The sequence below is a fragment of the Miniopterus schreibersii genome (assembly GCF_964146895.1).
Source record: "Miniopterus schreibersii genome assembly, chromosome: 7".
NCBI classification, from domain to species: Eukaryota; Metazoa; Chordata; class Mammalia; order Chiroptera; family Miniopteridae; genus Miniopterus; species Miniopterus schreibersii.
This window is the reverse complement of record NC_138108.1, coordinates 56,288,747-56,314,947: the sequence shown is the minus strand read 5'-3', so window position 1 is coordinate 56,314,947 and position 26,201 is coordinate 56,288,747. Positions and strand designations below refer to the sequence as shown.

At 36.6% G+C, this 26,201-nt stretch overlaps 1 protein-coding gene across 1 annotated transcript; it reads right to left on the bottom strand.

The window, feature by feature from the left end:
• Positions 1-1,350: 1,350 nt before the first annotated feature.
• Positions 1,351-21,619, bottom strand: ARL5A (ARF like GTPase 5A). Its single transcript, XM_081141700.1, has 6 exons — positions 21,244-21,619; positions 12,564-12,624; positions 11,969-12,116; positions 10,191-10,274; positions 5,818-5,969; positions 1,351-3,109 (listed from the first exon to the last, which is right to left on the bottom strand). The coding sequence occupies exons 1-6, from the start codon at positions 21,287-21,289 to the stop codon at positions 3,061-3,063; spliced, it is 540 nt and encodes a 179-aa protein (XP_080997826.1). The 5' UTR covers positions 21,290-21,619; the 3' UTR covers positions 1,351-3,060.
• Between the last annotated feature and the right edge of the window lie 4,582 nt (positions 21,620-26,201).

Sequence of the window (26,201 nt, the reverse complement as noted above, 5' to 3'; positions counted from 1 at the left end):
GTACATAGAACACACTACAGATACAGTCCCAAAAATGCCTGCAGAGAAAACTAGAAAATTATCTGGTTTTTCTATTTACACTAATATAAGCAGATTTTGAGGTTGTCTGTACTGTATGTGGTTGCTGTAGTCACAGCAACAAATGTAAAGTGCCTGTAAAAGAGGGCATAATAGAATCCCACTTCTAGGCATCTTGATACTATACAGACAGAAAAAGAAAGAGTATCTCAGGGACTTTCTGACTTTCCTCAACCACCGTGCCCTTCTCTGTGACCTCACTGTAACTACCTACCAGGCACTTCTTAAAGGCCAGAAAACAGAAACTCCTCTATGGTATGCCACACTTCTAAAAATCCCTTTAACTACCTGCATTAAAAATGCCAGTCAGCAGTGCTAAAGCACTTTTTTATTCTTAAGGCAAAATGTCAATCCCCACCCACTTCCTCCGGCCCCCAAACTACCTGCCTTCATTGTATTCTTTGCCCACCACGAAAGCCTAAGATAAAGAGAACTGAAAATTTTAAACAACAACTCAATATACTGTGTAAGATATACTTTATAAATGTTATTATGGTAAAATTCAACATATTTAAATGCTTATACCATATAGCTACTTTTACCAAGATATCAAGATAAATCATACGACTTTCAAAATTAGTTATCAAACATGGGATATTTAAATCCAGCCACATGTACAGAGATATGAGGCTTTGTCCTTTCCAAAGCTGAGCATAACGATCCAAAATAAAATGTTTGTTTACATCTAAGAGTATCATGTTAAAAAGCCGAAAGCACTGTCTTTTGCTTAATTACACTTAAACAACATATAGATTGCCAATACGCTCTCCATCTTATTTGGAAATAATACTGTTAAAATGATTTTGATACATGAATTTAAATTATTTTTCCCATTTTTAATTTTGGTTTTATGCAGAGGCCTAGAATGGTAGAATAAAAATGAAAAAAAAAAAAGCATGTTTGCAAATGTGGTATAAGATTTCATGCATTCTCATGATGCCATGTCAATAATCGACTACACTAAAGCAACTGCAGCAATGTAGTGTACGCTTTAAACATCCAATTAGAATAAATTTTGGCCCACACCTTGATGACAAGGGAATGTGCTGGTACATTGTTGAACTGATGTGGCAGCAATCCAAGAGACTGAACTCTGATTACTCAAATTAAAAATAAAAAGAATAAAAGGTATGGATTTTCTGGGCTACTGTATAGAATATTTTTCTCTGGTGAAACTGTAATACCTAGATTTGGGTTTTTAAGGGAGTTTTTAATATATAACAAGTAATTCCTTACAGTGATTTGAAAAAAGTACGAGAACATATGAACAAATAAAGCTTAGTAATTTAGAATTTACTTTTGTAAAAGTTGACAAATAATAAAATGATATACTTGCATTTTGAACATTATAATATAAATATAAAACACAAAACATCCCATGTTAAACACTGATCATCTCCCATGCCCAATTTGGACTTAGATATTGAGTATTTTAATTTTGTAGAAAGCAACTTTCAAAATTTTGTCAATTCTTATAGTATATACTATTATTTCTCATCAAAATCTTCATGAAATCTAAAAGGCTGGTATTAAAAGTAATTACTTTTTCTTGAATATTCTAAAACATGCCAGTTTGGATCAGCATTCAGATTTTCAGGGACTGAGTACCCAAGAGTATGTTTTAACACATTTAGTTCAGTAAGTGTTTACAATTACAACAGAAATACTTTTGACTTTCAGATTATGAAAAAATAATAATAATTATAGAAAGTACTCAGGGCCAAGTTACTTCTTAGTAAAAATTATACATTATGTTGATCAAGTTTTAAACCAAATTCTTAAAAGCATTAAAAAAAAAAAGTGTATTTTATAATTGTCAAAACAATACATTCATGAAGTGTAAGAAGATAAAGAAAACACAGAAATGAAAAATCTCGAACTATTTCAAAAGTTAAGAATGAAAAAATGTTCAAATTAATAAATTATCTTTGTTGCTTGGAGAATATGTTTTACTTTTCATTTCAAATTCACTTTAAATGCTTGACATATAATTTACTACTTAAAAAGGATCTAGCTAAATTATTTGATAATATTTATAAGGTGACACTTCTTTGGGTAGACATTTCACACAACAGTTTTCAATTAATGCTGAAAAATCAATTGGTAATTTTAATCACAGTTAATAATTGAATAATGAACTAACAATTTACTCAGTAATTTAGATGGCATAAGGTCTAATAAAGGGAACAATCTGATACCTGCTCAATGTGCAACTGTGCTCATTAGTAATACCAAGCCAAGAATTTGATAGACACTCCTCTCATTGGATTACGTTTCTATGTATGTGATTTGAGTAACAACAAAATAGGTACACAATGTCAAACATTTTTCTTTTTTTTAAAGAGCAGCTCAATGATTTTGGGTGTTGGTTAGTACAATACAGAGAACATAGGGGGGAAGTACAAATTGGCACTTAAACCAATGTCGGTACTCATCTCATTATCACAAAAGAATATTATTAATTTGTTACTTTTCTTTAGAACATAAATCAAAACCATTAACTTGAAGTTGAGGTGTATACACAATACATACACAACTTTATGCAAAATACTTTTCACAAGTAACATTACATTTTAAAATATTGGAAACTGAGTATCTGTGCTAATTTGTATTTTGACTTAATGGAACAAAAAGAGAACATTCAATGAAGGAGGGTTATACTGATAATAAAGCTCTTAAAGTTTTTAAAAATGTCTTCCTCTCCCTTTGTACTTACCACAGGCTACACAATGTCCTGAGAGGATTTGTTATGAGGAAAATGTCAATCACAGCTTTAAGACCTTGCTTTGGAAGAAACTAATGAGAAAGCAATTGGAAGGTGAGGCTTCATCTTCATTTTCAAATAAGTGGTCTTAATTTTTCTCCTTATAGAAAAAGTTTAAATCAGTTTACTATAAATATATCTGAACCATTAATTTTTGCAGCTTTCAGGTAAAGTCCAGCACTTCATTTATACAAAGTCTATGAGAAGGTCAGTAGAGATCATCTAATCTTAAGTCGTGACATCATCCATTCAAGTCCTTGGCATAATCTACACAGAAAATAAAATCACTTGATTAAATTCTCAACTGAAAAGCTATAAACAGCAAACTGAAACAAGATATCATTTTTCATTTACCTCAACAACAAAGATTAAAAAATCAACACTATTCCACATCGGTGCTGCTGTGGCGAAGCATATCTCAGACACAATACACCGTGCTTTCTTGTTTGCTTTGTCTTTAGTGCCTAGGACACTGCCTGACACATAAAAGCTCAGTGATTATGTGAATGCCCATGGAAAGTAATTTAGCTATTCATATCAAGAGTATTTAAAATATCAATACCCTCTCTACTCTTTTTTCTACTTCTAAAAATACAACCTAAAAAAATAAAACATAAAGACAGATTTATGTATAAGACTTTATCAAAACATTTTTAAGAGGAAAAAGAATTTAAATGTCTAGAAATAGAGACATATGATGAAATATTAAAAACTTCCTTTCAAAGACTATTTTACAATATGATAAAATGCTCATGATTTAAATGAAGTCAAAGTGGCAGGATATTAAATATACAGTAGAGCTGTTAAAACAAAGTATATACATAACATGTCTGCTACATCTATATATTAACATTTTTTGAAGAAAGTACTATCTCATATCGCTAACACCAGTTATTGCTGAACAACGGGTAACTGAACATAACCCAAAATACAATAAAGAGATGTTCATTGTGGTAACAGAAAATGAAAGTTCAGCAAGAGAAAAACGGCTGTATATACTGTGTTACAACAAAATAACAACTGTTATAAAGCATTAACCACGATCTATCAGGAGCTTTTATAGGTATGAGAAACTGAAAACTCAGATTTTTGTGTAAGTATGATCCTAACAATATAAAAGAAGATAGAAGGAAAAAAAACAGGCAATGAGGTGAACAAATGATTGTTTTGGTGTTGGCACATACTGTGCTAAGCACTTAATATCTATTACCTTAATATATTTTCACAACACTGAGATCAGAACCCTTCCCATATTAGAGGAAACCTGGGCTTACAGAGGTTAGCAAATGGCAGAGATGAGAGTCAAAAGCCAATCAACACTAAAACCAAAAATTTAGACCAAGGCAGCCAGGCTACAGTAGGGAAACATCTCCAAAATCAAACATTTCCTCTTGCTGACTGCTGCAAGTGGAAGCCCATGCACACCAAAAATTGAAAATATACCATCAACTATTGATCTCCTCTTCCAAAAATGAAACTGCCAGAGTTCATATGTATTTTCTACAGTTTCTCAGTATATAAGTTAAATACTATGTGAATCCTAGATGATTTGTCTGTCAAATTTAGTATCACAATCCGTGCTTTTGCTTGAAGTCCTTTCATAGATAAAGATAATATGTATAAAGATGTATCTATAGATGTCTTGACATGTATTAAACTATTTGACAAAGAAACATGTAACATTTTTACTTAAATGAGTATGTGGACAATTGGTATTATCTATGATTTTTTTCTTTAAATGAATATATTTGCTTTTTTGAGGTTCTAATTAAGCTCTTCAAATGTCTGTAATTAGATAATAGGGTCTTCTATTTCACTAAGATTCAACTTCATCTCCAATTTAATTATTTTTTTCTTTGTTTTTAAAAGGTATATACATAACAGATTCTAAAGAGAGGTCTTAATTTGGGGTTGAGGTTCTTCTGGTGTTAGGAAGGACAAAAGGATTGGGGCATAAATAGATGAGTTAGTTGAAGTGGGAGAAATTCTCTTCCTTTCAAAACCATGGTGAAAGTTAAATCTATATAACCCATATTGAAACTGTACCTGTGCCCCAAGCTTCTGCCCTTTCCTAACACCCAAAGAAACATGGCCCCTAATTTAAGAATCCTTCATCTCCAATTTAATTATTTTTTCTCTGATTTTTAATTACATATAGACCTACCACATTTTGGAAAAACAACAACAAAAACATTATTTACGTTGCTCAGCCTTTTAGCTTTTTATCCTATTTCTACCCTCCGCTATTCCATCTCTCCTAATAGCACTATCTCCATCTTTATGGTCACTGACGTTGTATTTCACAATGCTGACAACCACTTCCTTCTTGAAATCCTCTCGTTTCTTGGCATTAGACTAAAGCAAAATTCTACTACAGGCACCTATAGGAACCTACCTTTCTTTCCAGAGCTACACTTTCATGCCACACTCTCTCTCTCCTATTCTAACTCCTCCTTTTTTTTTTAAAGTGCAACAACTCCCTCTTGACAACACTGGTGGCAAAAGTGAGTCTACCCACACTAGTCTCACACATGAATCCTCTTCTATTTCAACTTCTTTACGCATTAAGTGTGAATTTAAAACAAGTGGTCTACATGATTGCTAGAAATAAATGATACACGGTAAGGAAAACACTTAAGACACAGGACACGCTCAGCAATAGTTCCTTTCTTATAGTGAAAGTCCCACCACCATTAAGAACTGTTTTCTGACTTTTCCAGATCTCCATGACATTCTAATTTCTCTGAACTCCGACAGAAACTATAATCTATATGCTCACATATTAGTTCAGTATGTTTATGTGTATGTTGTGTTTGATTCTTTATAGAACCAAGTTAAAAACTCTCATTGTAGACAGACTATGTCTTACATCTCTCCCTTGTAACATCTGTACATGGTAATCTTAAAATATGATTTTAAGAGGAAATTCATATTTCTAAGCTAAAGCCATGTTATCCATGAGGAAGACTTCTTACCCCTCGCCAGTAAGAGCACAGCATGCTTGGATATGCCACTGGTGATCTTTAATAGAAGTTAGTTTCAAAAACTGGGAGATTTCTGCTACAGTCATGCATTCTTTAACATCTTGTTTATTAGCAAAAATCAGCAGTCCGGCTTTCCTTAGATCCTATAAAAACAAATAAAACTGTAAGGGCCAGTGCACTTTTTTCCAGAGATTTTCCAACTTAATGAATATAATTTTTTAAATAATCTTTGTAACCTAGAATTTCTCAACTACTTGACATAAAAGTATCTCATAGCTCTTATACTGATGGAAGGTAAACTTCAAACTGAACACATTTTAAATAAATCAATCTATACTTGTATGGATTTACATATTTCTTACAGTCCTAGATTACTTTTATGGTCCTAAGTGCTGTATTTAACAGTCATGCCTTCAAACATGTAACTACCCATTCCCCCCAACTCCAAACTAGGCTTCTGCCACTAGTAAGAACTACTCTTCAGGACGGCATTCAAGAGCTTTTCAACATTCTACTGCCACCTATAGTTTAGGTAGAGATATTTACACCTAAAGCTAGTACCTTCTAGGTACATAGGAAATAAACTAATTCATTATATACAGTGTATGCCTTAGAGACTTAGGGCTTAATTCTCAGTTGAGTGGTGCTATCCTAAACCAATCCTATCATTTTCTGAGACCTAGCTCTTCTATCTTTGTCCAAGACAACTTTTCAGATTTGAATATTTTATATGGTCATCTTGGATTGGCACTAAACTTATCAGATTTCCCAATTAGATAGTAAGTCCTCCCACTTCCGTTCTGACTGAGGCAAGTTCTTTAACCTTTCTGAATTTGTTCCTTACTACCAACATTTACTGAGTATGCAGAAAAGTTTATGTACAATTTTAAGATGTTCATAGGTACCCTAAAGTCCATTCATAGATCATGGGCTAGGAATCCATGATGGATACACTCAGTGGATTAAACTCTCATAAAATTCTTCTTATATATATTAAGAGACACTGGTCTTGGTGCTATGTTTGCAGGTTTTCTCAACTGTGTTGAATGCCATCTTTCTTCTTAGGGATTTCAGTGGGATATTTTGGTTTCAATCATGTGTATATGGGTTTGAAGCAGGAAAGTCTTCAGTAGGTACAAATTGACATTGCTCCACATTGTTTTACTCTTGTTACAATAGTTTCATTGACTTCTTTGATTCTTTCTGATGTAAATTAAAAATGTAAGTGGTAAAAGGACTTAGGTAAAATGTTTTATATAACAGAGACTGACTTTTAGTTACAGTGCCCTCTGCAGGATAGCAGCTATGGTACTACAGTTAATGACCGTAACACAAATAGCATGGTCAGAAACAGATACTCTAAAATATTAGCTTTTAAGATTTCACATTCAATTTGTTTCCCCTATAGTTCAGTTTGCCTGTTTACATAAAATGCAAGAATCTGATTTGATGGACTATAGCTAATGCATACATCACACTCATCATCAAGGACACAGATATTTTTTTCTCTTATCCTAAACGGAAATGGAACAGTATCAATAGTTGCTATGTGGCTGAATTGCTGAATAGATGGACTTTCCATGGATTTAATTCCTATCTTCCTATCTTTCAGGTTTCAGTATCTCTTGCCAGTGTCTGTTGAAACCTTTTATACAGGTCAGAATTGCTAATGCTGGCATGTACAAAGAACAAACTTTTGACAACAAAAATACTTGGCACAAGTTAAGAAACATAAGTTTATACTGTCTTATTTATAAATAATCTATATTCCTCACATCTAATGATTAAATTATTTGGAGAAGACCCTGGATTACAATTTGAAAAGCATAAGAAATAAAGCCTTTTATTGAAAGGTCTCAAAAAAAATGAACAAACCCTATATTGAATATAATCTTTCTAGATCTCAAAGGCTCAAACTTTTTTTATTTGGGGTTCTAGATTTAAAAAACAAAAATAAAAACCAACAGCTACTTTACCTACTTTTAAGTATTTAGGTAGAGATGAAAGAAAATAATCCTTTACTTTTTTTTACTCAGCACCAATTATGCATTATAACAGTAAAAAGTTATACTGGATTAAGGCTGTTCATCAACTTGACTTAAGAAGTCAAAATACAAAGTGAACAGTGGTGATTTTTGTACATCAGCCATTTTAAACACTTATAAAATTTTTCTGCTACATATTACAGATTTCTAGTCTTAAGAATCTAAAAATATATTTTAGTTTAGTCAAGATGAATAATAGCACATGCAAGATGTATTTACTTAGCATCTTCTATATGCCATATGTAATTGTCAATTTGTTCCTCAAAACTTCATTTGTAGAGATAATTCCTAGAAGTTGAGTCATTCTGAATAAAATTTCATGTCTTTTAGTGTTTGGAACTATTTTAAAATTCATAAGCTTCAAAGTTTTGCACTTCATTTAAGATGAAGCTTTCAGTAATATTTAAAAACATTCTAAAGTTCTGTATTTAGTAATGCATATAAAGAATCATTATCAGCCCAGCCAGTATGGCTCAGTAGTTGAGCGTTGATCCACAAACCAAGAGTTCACTGGTTCAATTCCTGGTCAGGGCAGATGCCCGAGTTGCAGGCTTGATCCCCAGTAGGGGGCGTGCAGGAGGCAGCCAATTGATGTTTCTATCTCATCTATGTTTCTATTTCTGTATCCCTCTCCCTTCCTCTGTCTCTAAAATCAGTAAAAACGTATTTTAAAAAATCATTATCAGTGATGGTGACAAGATTTTGCTGGTCACTGTGGTATGCATGAAACATCTGACTAACCCCATGTCAAAATTTTTCATTAATACATTCTTGCTCTTTGATCCATTTGTTCCCTTCCAGAACTTTATTTGGCTCTTCTTGACCTTTTAAGGGACTTACTCTAGTTTCCCAATTTCATTTATAATTTCTTTCTTCTCTGGTCATCTCCCCATTCAGTTTCCTTTCACTTTCTAACTAGGCCCTATTTGTGGTCCGTCCCCTCCACCCCCAGCAAAAAGCCTGAATGATGAGAATGCCTAAATTCAAATCCTGGCTCTTAAAAAGCTGGTCAAGTGACACAGACACATTAACACAAGTTAATGCCCCCAGCAAGAAAAATTCAGTGACTTGGTTTGAGCCCTACTACTTTATATACTGATCCTGCTACATACTGGCCAACTGGAGTAAGAATCAAATAGGGAGGCTACCTGTTAACAGAGTGACAAAATACAGCCGAGACGATTGTGTGTGTCTTAGTTTCCTTTTCCCAAAGTCTTCAAAGAACATAAAACCACCCTTGGATAGAAACTGAAAAAATCTTGCACTTTTGTAAAATACAAAGGGGAAATGAAAGAAATCCTTAGTGTTCTGCCTCTTTTATAGCTTGTTTCCCAAACTAGAATCATAGCTTGTTAAATCATGCATAACTGCAAAATGTATTTTTTTAAAAAAAAAATCCCAAGGGATTTAACACAGCTGCCCCAATCAGTCTAAAACAGGGGAAAGTGCATCTTGGTGGGCATGATCACCACAAGGAAAACAGGAACTTCAAGTTGCATAACCACTTTACTAGCTTTCCTTAAGTCTTGAACAGCTATCTGAAACATACCAAAATTCTTAATGCAAATCTCAAAAGCAAATCATCAAATCAATATTAAAATATAAAACTGTATTACAAAGATATCCCAGTTTTAAGCTTTATTAAAATTTCACTGAAAGAAAAATTATGTAACATACATCTAAATATTCATTTTTCTATTTCCATCTATAAATGAGTTTATTCCATCTGCAATAAAAAGCATAAAAAATATAATCAGTTGCCACTATAGTAAATATTATGATTTTATAGTTAGTATTATCATTACTGACTATATTATTTAGTTTATTAAATTTTTAAATTATGCTACCAGTAATATTTCTCAAGGACTAAGAAAATGTGGATAGTCATATAGTTTTGTTTAATCAAAGGACAATATCAGAGAAACTTAAGAGCAATCATATTTAAATATTAGTTTAATAACTGAGTTACAATTAAGACTTGTTGTGTGTGAGACTTTAAAATCTCATTTCCAATGATAATACTCTGTATAATTAATCTATTCAAAATGCTAAAGAAAAGCCAATTTAGGTGCTTTTGTTCAGGAAAACTTCTATACCAAATTTATCTGGGATACATGAAATAAAATTCTACAAATGACTCCACAATCTTTCTGCTACTTTAAGATACACTTCCAATTTGGGAAGTGTCAAAATTATAAAGCAGGTATGGCCAGCAGATAATTTTTTAAAAACTTGAAATAGTATCCTCTTGAGAAAGTAGAAAGAAGAAATGTGATAGAAATATCCCACAAACACGTCTTATTCCAGAATCCTACTTACCTCATGGGCTAACATCTTATAGAGTTCTTCTCTAGTTACAGAAATCCTTTCTCTGTCTGTACTGTCCACAACAACTATTACAAACTGAAAAAATTACAAAAAAAAATCATTAGTGATTATATAATTTGATATTTGTAAAATTTATCAAATGCTTATTTGATTTACAGGCTATAACTATCAAGAAATTAGAAGCTTATGGCATGGTATTATTGGAAAACCAGAGATACCTACTATACATCATGAAGCCTAAAGGTTTGATTCACTTTTAATTCAAATATATTGACTAAATTTTAAGAGAAAAATAGGAGAAAAGAGAATACATACTAACATTCTATTAGAATATTTCGCTGATATTTTAACTATTATATAACATGTTTCCTAACTTAATATCTTGAACACTAACAAGACTATAAAATCTATTTACATTGTAAGTAAATAAGAAAACTATATATATTACGGTCGTAAACTTAAGTTACTTCTAGACAGATATTTTATTATATTAATATCCATTTGAAAATCCAAAAGGGCAAGGGTATGGGATAAAGTAATGTGACAATTAAAAAAATCAACAAATTGCAAGAATAAATCTGTATCTAAAACCATGTTCTCTTCCTTATATAAATGGCACCTGCTACCAGCAAGCACAGCTCTCTCCTGAACTGATAAGACTAGCATCAGAAGATGCAATGAAAGACTTGTAAAGGAGCTGTACAGGACGGAGCCATACTGCACCTCTTCCTCAACTCTATGCCCACCAAAAAGGAAACAGGAGCCGATACAGTCACTTTATGATGGCATTTATGATGCGCAGGTTAATTCTGACTGCCCACTGTTAGTATGCACTATTTATTTTTTAGAACTAGCTTTTCATTTCCAAATAAATCACTGTAATTTTCAGAGTCTTTTCAACTCTTCAGATTTCATGAACCGTAAGGCAGATGGATAAGAGAACTACTCTTACTTCTCTCACTTGATACCTTACTGATATGTAGCTTTATTACTGTTAAGACTCATTCTATTCCAAGGTATTTTAATAGAGTTATTAATTTTTAAAGTGTTGCCATGAATTTGATACCTGCAGTGTTATATTTAGGAATAGTAACAATATCTACCTTTCTCCCAAATGCATTATGGAGTGTTAGTGGATCAGGTCATTAGAAACCCTTAATTGTGTCTTAATGACATAATATTCATCTTTGTATTAACTTGGAATTTTATTAACTTATAATCAGCACTATAAAAACAACTGTCACAGCTTTTCAATTTATAAGGTCTATACAATGAAGCTCTGAAATGTCATCGGTCTGAAATTTCCTCTTGGGAAATAGCATATAAATAAAAACACGGCTTTGTCTAAATAGCTTTATAAACAAAAGAAAATAAATTCTTTAATGTGCAATTGTGTTGGTAAAGTTTTGGCTAAGATTGAAACCACCAGATTTTACCTAGATTTCCTCTACACAAAAATAGTCAAAAAGAAATGACATTACAAAATGTGAGATGGAATTTATTATAAAAACAACTACTTAAGATGAGTTCTGGAATCAATATACAATCAGACTAATCAATCCCACCAGTTCTCCCTACAGAGGTTCAATGACAGTGGATATATAGAGCAATGACCCCAAAATAGGGAATCAAAGATTCCACTATGTTTAAACTCTACTTATATTAACATACTGTTGTATTTAAAAAAGATGAACTATAAGCGTTCACATCTAGAAGGTGTTTCCCAAGCATTCTACTCATGGAAGTTCTAGTATATTAAGAAACATTACCTCTGTGTTAGTATAGTAAGTGTTCCAGGAAGAACGAAGAGATTCTTGGCCACCAATATCCCACATTAGAAATCGTGTATTATTAATCACTATTTCTTCTACATTACTTCCTATTGTAGGGGATGTATGTACAACTTCATTCATAGAACTGGAAAAAAGTTTGAATATATTACAATTAGCAAAGAAGTTATATTGAATATTTTTCAGTTAATGGATAAATCAGTATGACCCCCTTTTATATGTTATACCCAAATGTCTATTTTCCAGTAGCTCATAAAAGTGAGCTAAGGGTTTAAACAGAGGCAGAACTAGGTAGTGGGCTATCTGCGATCCTCTAGATTCATCCAGGAAACTATATAAACACATATTTCTCTATTTTCTACAAGGAGAACAATTGAACAACATGCTCAATGCCATATAAATGTAAACTCTCTAGAAACAGTTGCTTAAATTTGGCTCCTGGTTTATGGCCAACCTCCCTTCTTACAGAGTAACTTAGATTCCATATAATATTCTATTGCTTTCATTAATCGAATATCACCCAGACAGAAAAAGTAACTATAAACAATAAAATTTTAAAGTAGTTAATACTTACAATTGGTAAAGGATGGTAGTTTTCCCTGCATTATCCAGCCCAACAATGATAACCTTGTGCTCTGAAATAAACAAAATGCCAGTGATTTATTAATTAAAAACAAAATTTTTAAATATCCCATTTCATCCATTCTTTCCAGCTATGGCACAACTCAGCGCATGGCACTTTAACCTTCTTGGAACTCAAAAGAACATCCTAGCAAGACCAGCAGAAGTATGCCATTAGTCTCACCTTCCCCACCCACTTCTGTGGAGCAGTCCGAAATCTCTTTGGAGGGCAGCCCAGTGAGGACTCTGTGATCCTGAGATCTTCAACCTCTTCATCCTGCCTGAACACCTACAAGCCACATTTATTACCAGCTTTATCCACTCGCTCCCAAGACTTGTCTCTATTTCAGTTTTCATGTGTTTTTACAATAAAGCACTAATGGCTGTTTTTAACAGCTTTCTAATTCTAAGGTATAACATGTGGGTCACAGTAAGAACTACAAAATTAAGACATAATTGTGGATTGGGCTCAAAGATAGAGGTGCCAACTCAATCGTTAAAAAAAAAAAAAAGCCAGGTTATTCCCAAAAATAGGGTTAGATTATTCATACTTTTTAGGCATAGACATACTCAAAATACTGCACGTTCAGTTCCAGCCAGCCACAATAAAGTGAATATTGCAATAAAGTGAGTCAGACAATTTTTTTTTGTTTTCCAGTGTACACAAAAGTTATGTTTATACTACACTGTAGTCTACTAAGTATACAATAGCATTATGTCTTAAAAAAAATGTACATTAAAAAATACTATGCTGCTAAAAAATACTAACCAGCATCTGAGCCTTCAGAGAGTAGCAATCTTTTACTTGCCTCAATTTTGATGGCTGCTGAATGATCAAGGTAGTGGTTGCTGAAGGTTGGGGTAGCTGTGACAATTTCTTAACATAAGACAGCAGTGAAGTTTGCCATATGGATCTACTCTTCTTTTCATGAACAATTCCTTTGTGGTATGTGATGCTGTTTGATAGCATTTGAATTTCTGCCTCAACTTTATCAACTATAATACTCTAAATCCTTTGTCATTTCAACATTCTTCACAGCTTCTTCACCAGCAGATTCCATCTCAAGAAACCATGGTCTCTGCTCATCCATAAGAGGCAACTTTTCATCCATTACAGTTTTATCATGGATTGCAGCAATTCAGTCACATCTTCAGGCTAGTTCTGGTTCTCTTACTATTTCTACCACATCTGTAGTTACTTCCTCCACTGAAGTCTTAAACTTCTCAAAGTCATCAGTAAGAGTTAGAATAAACTTCTTCCAAACTCCTTTGACCTCTTCCCATTAATCACAAATGTTCTTAATGGCATCTAGAATGCTGAATCCTTTCCAGAAAGTTTTCAATTTACTCAGCCCAGATGCATCAGAGAAATCACTATCTATGATACCTATAACCTTACAAAATGTATTTCTTAAGTAAGACTTGAAAGTTGAAATGAGTCCTTGGTCCATGGGCTGCAGAATGAAATTTGTTAGCAGGCATGGAAATAACATTAATCTCATTATACATCTCCATCAAATCTCTTGGGTGACCAGGTACATTGCCAGTGAGCAGTAATATTTTGAAAGGAATCTTTTTTTCTTAGCAGTAGTTCTCAACAGTGGGCTTAAAATATTCAGTAAGCCATGTTGTTTATAGAGGACGGGTAGAGTAGATTTAGCATAATTCTAAAGGCTCTAGGATTTTTGGAATAAATGAATACTGGCTTCAACTCAAAGTCACCAGCTGCATTAACCCCTAACAAGAGAGTCAGCCTGTCCTTTGAAGCTTTAAAGCCAGGTATTGACTTCTCCTCTCTAGCTATGAAAGTCCTAGATAGTATCTTTTTCCAATATAAGGCTGTCTCATCAATAAAACGTTGTTTAGTGTAGCCACCTTCATTAATTAACCTAGATCTTCTGGATAACTTGCTGCAGCTTTGACATTAGCACTTGCTGCTTCACCTTGAACTTTTAGGTTATGGAAACAGCTTCTTTCCTTAAACCTCACGAACTAACTTCTGCTAGCTTCAAACTTTTCTTCTATAGCTTCCTCACCTCTCAGCCTTCATACAATTCAACAGAGTTGGGGCTTTGCCCTGGATTAGGCTTTGGCTTAAGGGAATGTTGAGACTGGTTTGAACTATCCAGACCACTAAAACTTTCTCCATATCGGCAATACGCCTGTTTCCCTCTCTTACCATTTGTGTTCACTGGAGTAGCATTTTAAATTTCTTTTAAGAACTTTTCCTTTGCATTCACAATTGGCTAATTGTTTGGTGCAAGAGGCCTAGCTTTTGGCCTATCTCATCTTTTGACATGCCTTCCTCACTAAGCTTAATCATTTCTAGCTTTTGATTTAAACTGAGAGATGTGCAACTCTTCCTTTCACTTGAACACTTAAGAGGCCATTGTAGGGTTATTAATTGGCCTGATTTCAATATTGCTGTCTAAGGGACTAGGGAGGCCAGAGGAGACAGAGATCAGGAACCACCAGTAGGTGGAGCAGAAATACACATTGTTTGCTTTTCCTGTCTTAGTCTTATATGGATGGGCATTGTCCATTACGCCCCAAAATAATTATAATAGTAAGTAACATTAAAGATCACTAATCAGAGATCACCATAACAAATATAAATAATTAAAAAGTTTCAAATATTTCGAGAATCACCAAAATGTGACAAAGAGACACAAAGTAAGAAAATGCTGTTGGAAAAATGGCACCAATAGAGTTGCTCAATGCAGAGTTGCCACAAACCTTCAATTTGTTAAAAACGCAGAATCTTCGAAGCACAATAAAATGAGGTATGCTTGTACTGAATCAACTTCTTTTGACCCTTCGGCTTTTTCACCACCCTAGCCTACTCCTCTTATTACCAAGATGGAGCAGTGTTCTGTGCGAAACATAAATTTGTAGCCAAAAAGTACTATAATGTATTTCAAAACAAATCCTCCATAGAACCTAAAATACAATATGTATATTAAGAGATATTATTATGGCAAATATAATAAATTTTTCAGCTATTCCAATTCTTTGATGCCTGTGATTCATTAATAGTTTACTGCTTAGTATAATTTCTCTTTTAGAATATCCATGCCACAGCACTCTTGCAATTACTCATGTAAGACAAAACAAGTACACACTGTTACAATACTTAGATGGAATTTTGAGTTATTAAGCTTTAGTTTCCTAATCAGTACTTCACTGTTTTGTTATGGAAATGCTTCTAGTTTCACTTATTTCCTTTTTACACACCCAGGCAGCCTACCAGTTCCATTTATTGCCAGTTTCTAAGAGTCAATATATACCCCTCCAACTACCAGTCAGTAAATTAAGAAAAAAAATTATGTCATCCTGAAGGCCTTCTATCTCTGTGAATCATATCAAAGTCAAAAAACACAAATAATGAGTCATCCTGATTCTTCATTCTCACCTCATACTCAAACTCACTAAGCTCTATTGATCCCATCTCATAAAGCAAAAAAATCCATTTCTGTCACGTTCACTATCGTTCTCTCAGGCCACTGCACAGTCTGGAATAAAGCATGTGCTTACTATAGTATGAATGAATAAATAAATAAATAAATAAATAAATAAATAAATAAATAAATCTAGAAGATATGAAGATTAGAAAAGTAATAACTGATGAAGTCACTATGTATTAAAAATTCCGTATTTAAATCCAAGAGTATCATCAATAAAAAAGAGTTTGAAGATAAACTTGCTATTTATAGCAATGGTAGTAAAGTTTCAGGAAAAAACAACATCTCTTTTGCACTAAGAAGTTGTTGAATAAAAAGCAATGAATATACATGGCAAAAGTAGAGGTCCAATCAGAAAAGAAACCACACAACAACCTGAATTTGCAAAGTTTAATTTAAAGAAAATAACTATTACAGGGGTTGGAGTAAAGGAGGATTGGCTAATAAGATGTAACATAAAGACTACAGGAATGACAAATATATGGAGCGTTAACTACCCCTAGGGCTGACATAGAGCTTCCTCCAATACCCCAGGACTGAGATGCAGACTTTGCTAGAGGGCATGGCTATGGCTCACTGAATGTCAGAGAAGTAGCTGTGCAGACTTGCCAGTGGATCATCGTGAAAATCCTCCCCATCTAGGATGCTGGGGAAAGCTGCTCACTGGGAGGTATTTTGCTGCAGGATCCCCATTCTGAAATCAACTGAAGTGGGTGCTACGGAAAGCTGCTGGCTGCTGCTGACCACCATGGAGCGCAAGAACCAGCAGGCCACTGGAGAAGGTGCTCACACCACAAGAGCAGGACAGATCCTGCTGAGAGCACACTTCACTCAGAAGAAAAACCCTTTCCTCCTGCAGTGTCCCTTGAATGCTGTATCTACTGACAAAGCTTAGCATTCTATGAGCTGGCAAAAGAAAAATATTTAAAGTACTCAGTTCCATATCCACAGAGCACGCAGAAAGGGGGAATCTGAAGCTAAATTTTTAATAACTGGCACAGTTCACCCCTTTGCCTACTCAGTTTCTATATGTACTCTTCTACACATGTTTGAATTCCCATACAATAAAACAACAGCAGAGGTGGCTTTCCCAGCACCAGGCTCTGGCAGCACAAGCAGCTTCTCTAGAACTTATTTAGTATTTACTTCTTCTCTAAGAACCAATCAGAAGAATGATACAAGGTCATCAATGGGAAAATTTCACAACTTCTTTCATAGTCCACATTAGTGTCAGAAAGTTCTTCCCTTTAACATAAATTCTTCTTATACAGATAAAGTTTTTGTTTTTTTGCTTTTGAGAGCATAGGTACTAGCTGTAAAATCCCAGGTCTACCACTTTTAATTGTAGCACCTTAAGCAAACAAATTACTTAATGCTTCTTTGCAGTTATAAAATGGGGAGAATACCTACCTCATAGGGTTGTTGTGAAGAGTAAATCAATAAAGACTAAATCAACTAATCTGCGCACAGCATTTAGAACCTAGCCTTGCATAAATCAGTACATATTAAGTGCTATTATTTTATCTAGAAATGGAGTTAGCTTATTTTCTGTCTCCCCAAACAAGAATGAATGCTCCATAAAGGCAGGAAGTTTTTTCTGTTTTGTTCCCTACCTTGTGCCCACCACCTACAATAGTTCCTGACACAAAAGAGGTGCTCAAAAATATTTGTTTAATAAACAAACCAACCACTGATCACATGTCCTTCTATACTAAAAAATAATGATGACAACTCTTCAAAGTCCTAAAAACTTATAGTTTAGTAACTGTGAAAGTTAACAAGGCCAAAAAGAAAAAAATAAATAAAAGGAATGATAGCAATCTCTACTTTAAGAAGACAAACATCAGCAGCATATTTCTTCAGTGTTTAAACTTGCCTAGATCTGGCATTTACCAGTTGTATGGCTCAGGAAAATCAATCCACTTGAACCTCAGTTTCCTCTTTTCAGTGGAAAAGAGTAACTCCTTCAAAGGATTGTTGAAACTTTTTTTTAAAAGTGATGCATACATCTCAACACCAGGAAGACAAACAATCCAATTAAAACTTGGGCAAAGGGCCTGAATAGGCTCTTCTCCAAAGAGGCCATACAGAGGGCCAACAGACATATTAAAAAATGTCACTAATCATCAGAGGAATGGATATTAAAACCACAAAGGTATCATCTCACACCTGCCAGAATGGCCACCATCAATAAAACAAATGCTGGTGAGGATGTGGAAAAAAGGGAACCCTCATGCACTGTTGGTGGGAATGCAAACTCGTGCAGCCACTGTGGAAAACAGGATGATGTTTACTCAAGAAACTAAAAAGGCACTTTGACCCAGAGCTCCCACTTCTGGAAACATAGCCTAAGAATCCTGAAACATCAATTCAAAAGAATATATGCACCCCTATGTTCATAGCAGTGTTATTTACAATAGCCAAGAGCCCAAGTGCCCATCAGTAGATGAGCGGATAAAAAAACTGTGGTGCATTTACACAATAGAATAGTATGCGGCCCACAGCACGGGTGGACCTGGAGATTATGCTAAGTGAAATAAAGCAGTCAGAGAATGACGAATACCGTGTAATCTTACTTATATGTGGAATCTAATGAATGAAAATAAACTGACAAACAAAAACAGGGGCATGGATACATGGAACAGCTGTTAGAGGGGGAGAGGGGAGCTGGATGAAAGAAGGTGAAGGGATGCAGACAACTGTGGTGATGGCTGGAGGTGGGAAAATGGGGGGGGGATGGGGACATCTGTAATAGTGTCATCAATAAATATAAAGTATAAAAAAAGTGATGCATACAACAGCATCTACAGTAAAGTTTGTACTCTATTTAAATATGTGTTATCTAAATGCAAACTCTGGTTTTTCAAGTTTGGACAGAATACAATTAGCCTTCACTGTGCACTCAGCCTATCTAAACTTAAACTGAGAAAGATGGTCTAAAAGGGTTTCAGAAAAAAGAGATATTGTACAGTTTAAGTTTCATCAGCATGACAAATTCCGTAATCGCCCAAATCTTCCTTCCCAGAATTTATGTGAAAAGAACATAGGATTGTGTTATGTATCTTTTGAAGGCAAAATAAAGCAGCCAAGATATATCTAACTTACATATATCCAATTTAATAGAGAACCACAAAAACCAAGTATCTGACATTAGATTTAATAGTGAATATTTTGAAAAGTGACCCTACTGATAACACAACCACATCATTTACCAGAAGAGAAATAGTTTATTCACATTTTTACAATATTGACATCTAAATTTCTAGAGCTTAACTTCATTAATTCCTCTTACTATTAGTTTCCCAGCACTGAAATAAATGTCCAGTCAAAACCTACCATAAAATACAGGTAGTAAGAACACCGTATTAGTAGTTTTTAGTGGTAACAATGCACACATCCTCATTTTTTACTACTGGCAAGTACCTGTTGGCAAAGATCTAATTCCTTCTTAAGTTACTGAGACAAATAATTGTATATTGACTCAAAATAGAAAGTGGAGTTATCTAATTTTCTTGCAGTACTAGAGTCAAGTGAAAAGCAAACTCTTTCTAAATTTCATAGCAGAATTGAAACTAGTTTCATTTTGAAAATAATACAAAATTATGGATGTTAAAACTAGAATAGATCTTACATACTATAAGCACCACCAATTTTACAGCAATGTAAGTTTTAATACTTGACACCTAGAGATTAGGTTTTCAAGATGTGTAGGCTCCACCGTCACACAGTCAAAATCCCTGGTGTTCTAGGTGAGAACACCCAGACTCAGGGAGGTTAAGTGACTGACTGGTTCCTACTCCCTCTCCCCCAACAGAAACAACTAGCCAAAGACAGTGCGGATTAGAACTGGTTTCCTCTATTTTATGAAAAATCCCCACATCAGAAAAATAATTGGAAATATTGTTCTTCCGTTTAGTATCATGTGACCTCCACTATATTTTTGGAAAAGACACACTAGAGATCACAAATACCAGTTCGGCTAGCTTCTGGTCACCGTCTTATATAGGCGAAGCTGAATCATGGAGGAGGTGGGTTAGTGGTTGCACAGAATAGACGTCACCATTCATTAAGCCTTTATTGGAAAACTTTGGGACGTGACACACCACCAGCTTACACAAGAGAAAAACACAAACTAAAGTTATTGGCAGCAGGAATGATGAATCACCCAACTTGAGTTAAAAAGAAACAAAAGTACACCACTAACTCCACATGGTGTCTTAATGAACATGGAGGCTTTTTGCTAAAATTGTATGCCTTCCCTAGTTTTATACACTCATTCTGTAATAAAGCTTAATAAACCTGATACGCATTTCAAGGCAATATTTGAATTTCGATGAACTCATGCATCCCTATATGATAATTCACTCTATACTTACTTGGTTCACTTACTAGTTACCCACGGTTAACAAATGTTTCATATGATATGGTTTGTAAGTGTTTTACGTGAAATACCTGAACATTTTTAACCCAACCAAAGAAAAACAAAACACACACCCCAACCACCCGCCACAAAACCACAAAAAAAACTCTACTTAACTAAGCAACGTAAGTAGAAAAATGACCTTAATCATTAACCTCAAACACAGATCTAAATACGGCAGAAGGGGAGCGGTCCATCACTACTGAGGATGCAGAAGCATGTTCCCAAAGGGGGGGTGGAGGTGCAGGGCAGGCTCGTGAACCTGAGGGGTGCTGGACAAGTGAAGAGCGAGTCCCCGTGTTTTCCGCATTCTGCCACCCGGGTCGCTCAGCGGTGCGGCGGGGCCATAACCTATAACCTGTAACCTGCACCCCAGAGCACCCCAGCATTTCTCCAGGGTGTGCAGCTGCTGGAGGAAAAGCGCTGGAAGGCCAGGCCGTGCCACTCAGGGGCGTCAGGCAAGAAATCTTTGCCAGCCCCAACCTGAATCGGAGCAATGGGTGTATGTGAGGCACGGATGTCTCCGGAATGTCCCTAAGACAAAGGGCTGCACGTCGCGAGCCGTCCTCGAGCTGCGAGCGGGACGGAACCACCCAGGCCCGCAGCCCGCAGCCCGCAGCCCGCAGCCCGCACCGGCGCCGAGACCGCGCGCGCCCGCGCCGCCCACGCTCCGGAAGAGTTTGGAGACCCCGACCCACCCGGCCAGGGCCGAGCCCTCCGCCACCCGCACGCCCGCGGCCCGAGCCCCTCACCCTGGTGATTGAACAGTCTCCATATCCTGGTGAAGAGAATTCCCATTCTCGGGCAGCGGCACCCCCTCCAGCCACCCGGTCCGTCCGCCTGGCCTCCCCCGGCTTAGGCTGACGGGGAGGAGAGAGACGCGCCGCAGCCCTCGCCTCTGCTGCCGCTGCTCCCGCGCTGGCCGCCGGCCCGCTCCCTAGGAACCGGAGGGAAGCCAAAGCCCAGGCAGCCTTGCCGCGCGCGAGGGCCCGCCGCTGCCGCCGCGGCACCCGCCTGGCTCGCGGACATCGCCGCCGCGTTGTCTGCGGCGAGCCTCGCGGGCCACCGTCCTCCCCCCGGCTCCACTAAGGCGGTGGCGGCGGCAGCGACTACGCGGGCGGGGGAGGCGAGGGGCGGGGCGAGCGCGACCTGAAGGCGCAGGCGTACTGCCGGGGGGCGGGGCCTGAGGTCGGGCGCGCGCCCGGCCCGCGCTTACCCAGCCGGCCTGTAGGCGGCGGGGCTGCCCCCGCGATCCGGGCCGTGCGGACCGCGTGCCCGGCGCAGGTGACCCTGGCTGCTCGCGGCCGGTGCAGCTGTTTTCCCCCAGAGAGGCAGGATGTACACGTGCTATTGCGCGCTCGGTGCCCAGCCCCAATGCTTCGTGCACACTGCACCAAAAGTCCCACGTCCTGGTCCTCAGAGGCATAATGCTCCAGCAGGGACTTTGAGAGAAGCTTCCCACGTTTCTCGAACCTCTGCCCCCACACCCAGTGGCTGACCTTATTTAAGGCAGCGGCCTTATGGTCATCTTTGAACCTCAGGCTCTTTCCTCTCCAGTCTCCCTCCATTTGCAGGTCAGTCTTGCCCTAAATGATTTCGATCAAGTTACTCTCATGTTTAAAAATCATTAGTGGCACTAGAGCTGTTTGAGCAGAAGTCCAAACACAGATACTAGTTGTGCTCTGCAGTGTGACCCCAGATGTCCCTTCCAGCTGTAACTTCCATTACTCCAAGCTGGTTAAACAGCTGATCAAATGTTCTCTTTGCTTTTCCAGTCTTCTTACCTGTACACCTCGAACAGCAATGTCCTATGCTATGCAAGTCTCACATTATTTAATCAGCCTTCTACTTTGGGATATTTAGTTGAAAACTAGAATATAAGTGAATCAATAGGTAACTTGGTTATCAGATGTCTTGTCCTGTGTGTTATTTTTTAAATTATTTTTTATTTTTCAATTACAGCTCACATACAATATTTTATTAGTTTCAGGTGTATGGCCCAGGGATTAGACATTATATAACTTATTAACTGATCATCCCCATAAATCTCATACCCCTCTGACACCATATGTAGTTATTGGAATATTATTAACTATATTCCCTATGCTGTACTTTACATCCTTGTAACTATTCTGTAACAATGGATTTGTACTCTTAATCCCCTTACTTTTTTGCCCAACCCTCCAACATCCCTCCCATCTGGCAGCCATCAAAATGTTCTTTTTTTCTTTTAATTGAAATTATTGGGGGGTCATTGGTTTGCAAAACCATACAGACTTCAAGTATACAACTTAATAAAACATCATCTGCACACTGCATCATGTTCCCATTGCCCCAGGTAAAGTCTCTTTCCGTCCCCATTTTCCCCACCTTTGCCCACCTCTACCTACCCCCCAATCCCTTTTCCCTCTGGCTATCACCACACTCTCCTCTGTGTCTATGTGTTTATATACACATTCTTTCAAATTAGTGTTTTTGGTTTCTTAGGCTATATTCCCAGAAGTGGAATATCTGGGTCAAATGGCAGTTCCATTTTTAACGTTTTGAGGAATTGCCATACTGTTTTCCACAGTGGCTGCACCAGTCTGCATTCCCACCAGCAGTGCATGAGGGGTCCCTTTTCTCCACACCCTGGCCAGCACTTGTTTGTTGCTTTATTGATGGCAGCCATTCTGACAGGTGAGAAGTGATATCTTGTGGTTTTAATTTGCATCTCTCTGATGATTAGTGACACAGCATTTTTTTCATATGTCCCTTGGCCATCTGTATGTTCTCTTTGGAGAAGTGTCTATTCAGGTCCTTTGCCCAATTTTTTTTTTTTTTAAATATGTCTTTATTGATTTCAGAGAGAGGAAGGGAGAGGGAGAGAGAGAGATAGAAACATCAATGATGAGAGTCATTGATCGGCTGCCTCCTGCACACCCCTGACTGGGGATCGAGCCTGCAACCTGGGCATGTGCCCCAACTGGGAATCGAACCGCCATCTCCTGGATCCTAGGTCGATGTTCAACCTCTGAGCCACACCCATCCGGGCCTTTGCCTAATTTTTAACTGGGTTGTTTGTCTTCCTGGTGTTGAGTTGTATAAGTTCTTTATATATTTTGAAAATTAACCCCTTATTAGATGTGTCATTGGCAAATATCTTCTTCCATTCAGTGGGTTCCCTTTTCATTTTGTTGATGGTTTCTTCTGCTGTGCAAAAGCTTTTTAGTTTTATGTAGTTCCATTTGTTTATTTTTTCCTTTGTTTTCCTTGCCTGAGGAAATATATTGGCAAAAATATTGCTATGAGAGATGTATGAGATTTTAGTGCCTACGTTTTCTTCTACGGTTTTTATGGTTTTGAGCCTTACCGTCAAGTCTTTTATCCATTTTGAGCTTATTCTTGTGTAAGGTGTTAGAAGGTGGTCTAGTTCCATTTTTTTGCAGGTACCTGTCCAATTTTCCCAACACCATTTATTGAAGAGACTGTCTTTATTGTATGCTCTTGCCTCCTTTGTCAAATACTAATTGACCATAAACGCTTGGGTTGATCATGGTGTGTGATCTTTTTATTGTATTGCTGGATTCAGTATGCTAATATTTTGTTGAGGATTGCAGTATCTATGTTCATCAGGGATGGCCTATAATTTTCTTTCTGGTTTTGGAATTAGGATAATGATGGCCTCATAAAAAGAGCTTGGGAGTCTTCCCTCCTCTTGAAGAAGACAAGTGTTAGATCTTCTTTGAATGTTTGGTAAAATTCACCTGTAAAGTCATCTGATCCAGGACTTTGGTTTGCTGGGAGTTGTTTTTATTTTTATTATTGGGCTTTTTTGTTGTTCTTTTTCTAGTTCTTTTAGGTGTAAGGTTAGATTGTTTGAGATTTTTCTTGCTTCTTGAAGTAGGCCTGTAATGCTATGAAGTTCCCTCTCAGGACTGCTTCTGTGGTGTCCCATAGATTTTAGTTGTTGTGTTTTCATTTTCATTTGTTTGTAGGCAACTTTTGATTTCTTCCTTAATCTCATTGTTAGCCCATTCATTGTATAATAACATGTAATTTAGCCTCCATGTATTTGAGTGTTTTTCAGGTTTTTTATTGTAGTTGATTTGTAGTTTCATTGTGGTCAGAGAAGATGCTTGATATGATTTGAATCTTCTTGAATTTATTAAGGCTTATTTTTTGGCCTAACATGTGGTCTATCTTTGAGAATGTTCCATGTGCACTTGAGAAGAATGTATATTCTGCTGCTTTGGGATGAAATGTTCGGTAAATATCAATTAAATCCTTCTGATCCAGTGTGTCGTGAAACGTTGCTGTTTCCTTGTTGATTTTTTGTCTATTCATTGAAGATCTATCCATTGATGTCCCTGGGGTGTTGAAATCCTCTACTGTGACTGTATTGCTGTTGATCTCTCCTAATGTCCACCAAGATTTTCTTTATATACTTAGGTGCTCCTATGTTGGGTGCATATATGTTTACAAGGGTTCTATTCTCTTGTTGGATTGATCCCTTTAGTATTATGTAGTGACTCTATTTGTCTCTTGTTATCACCTTTGTAGGTAACTAAATTGTTTTTCTCTTGCTGATATTGAGAGTCTATCTTTGACTTTAACCTTTGGCATTTTAATTATGATGTGTCTGTGCGTGGGCCTCTTTGGGTTCATCTTGACTGGGACTCTGTGCTTCCTGAACTTGTGTGACTTTTTCCTTCACCAGATTAGGGAAGTTCTCTGTGTCTATGAGTCTGTTTATGTTCAGTTTGTTCCTTTATTTTGTTTTTTCAACTCAAGTGTTGGTAGATATGTATTTATTGCCATTTTTTGTTCATAATTTTGATAATTTTTCTTTTCTTCTTCTTCTCTCCCCTCCTCTTCTTTCTCCTCCCCCCCCCCCCCCTTCTTCACGAAACCCTTTTACATGTCATGGAATGCTGGCTTGGTGGTGATAAAATCCTTTAGCATTTCTTGTCTGAAAAGCTCTTCACATGCCCTTTGATTTTAAATGATAGCTTTGCTGGGTAGTGTATGTGTTATTTTTTTTTTTAACTGGCCAAATTACTTAACTTCTTTAGGCCTCAATTTTCACCTATGTAAAAGCAGAGGATTTGTCTCTGAGGTCTGTCTGTGATTCTAGGTCACCTGATGACAATGATAATTAGTCTCTACTCTTGTTAGAGGCAAGAAGTGGGAAAAAAGAAATGGAGATTGTGTGCTTCACCTCCACAAAGAAGCCTCTGAAAGCCCCCCATCCCCTTCTATTCTCTTTAAGTTTGGTTAAAAGAAAGAGAAAGAAAAAATTAGGGGTGGGGGAGCTGTAAGAGGCATTTTGAACTGCTTTGCCCCCCTTCTGCAAGAGTTGAATGAAAATTTTAAATATATAAAATAAACTACACCTTAACTCATCACCTTTCTTAGTCATACACTATCTTATCTCCACATATAAAAAAAGTACAGCGTATGAGTAAGACCTCGAGGCAGCCTATAGATTATCTTAGTTGTCCGAGCTAGAAAACTTGGACCTGTAAAACAAAAGGCAGCAATGAGGCCTGAAACATGCCTCTTTTTGAAAACCTGTGCAAGAAATGTCTTGTTTTCATTTCTTTTGGGGCTTGTGGTTAAAAAGTTAAAGTTTGGAGAAGACATATGAAGAGAAAGAAAATAAGTGAAATAAGTCAGATGGAAAAGTCAAGAACCATATGATTTTGCATGTATATGGGATATAAAACAG

Bases quoted from the DNA above. Each gene is read 5' to 3' on its own strand.
- ARL5A (XM_081141700.1), bottom strand. From the start codon at position 21,289: ATGGGAATTCTCTTCACCAGGATATGGAGACTGTTCAATCACCAGG. The intron at 12,625-21,243 runs GTGAGGGGCTCG...TGTTTATTTCAG, and splicing joins GAGACTGTTCAATCACCAGG to AGCACAAGGTTATCATTGTT. The intron at 3,110-5,817 runs GTAAGAAGTCTT...TTTTCTGTGTAG, and splicing joins TGTGCTCTTACTGGCGAGGG to ATTATGCCAAGGACTTGAAT.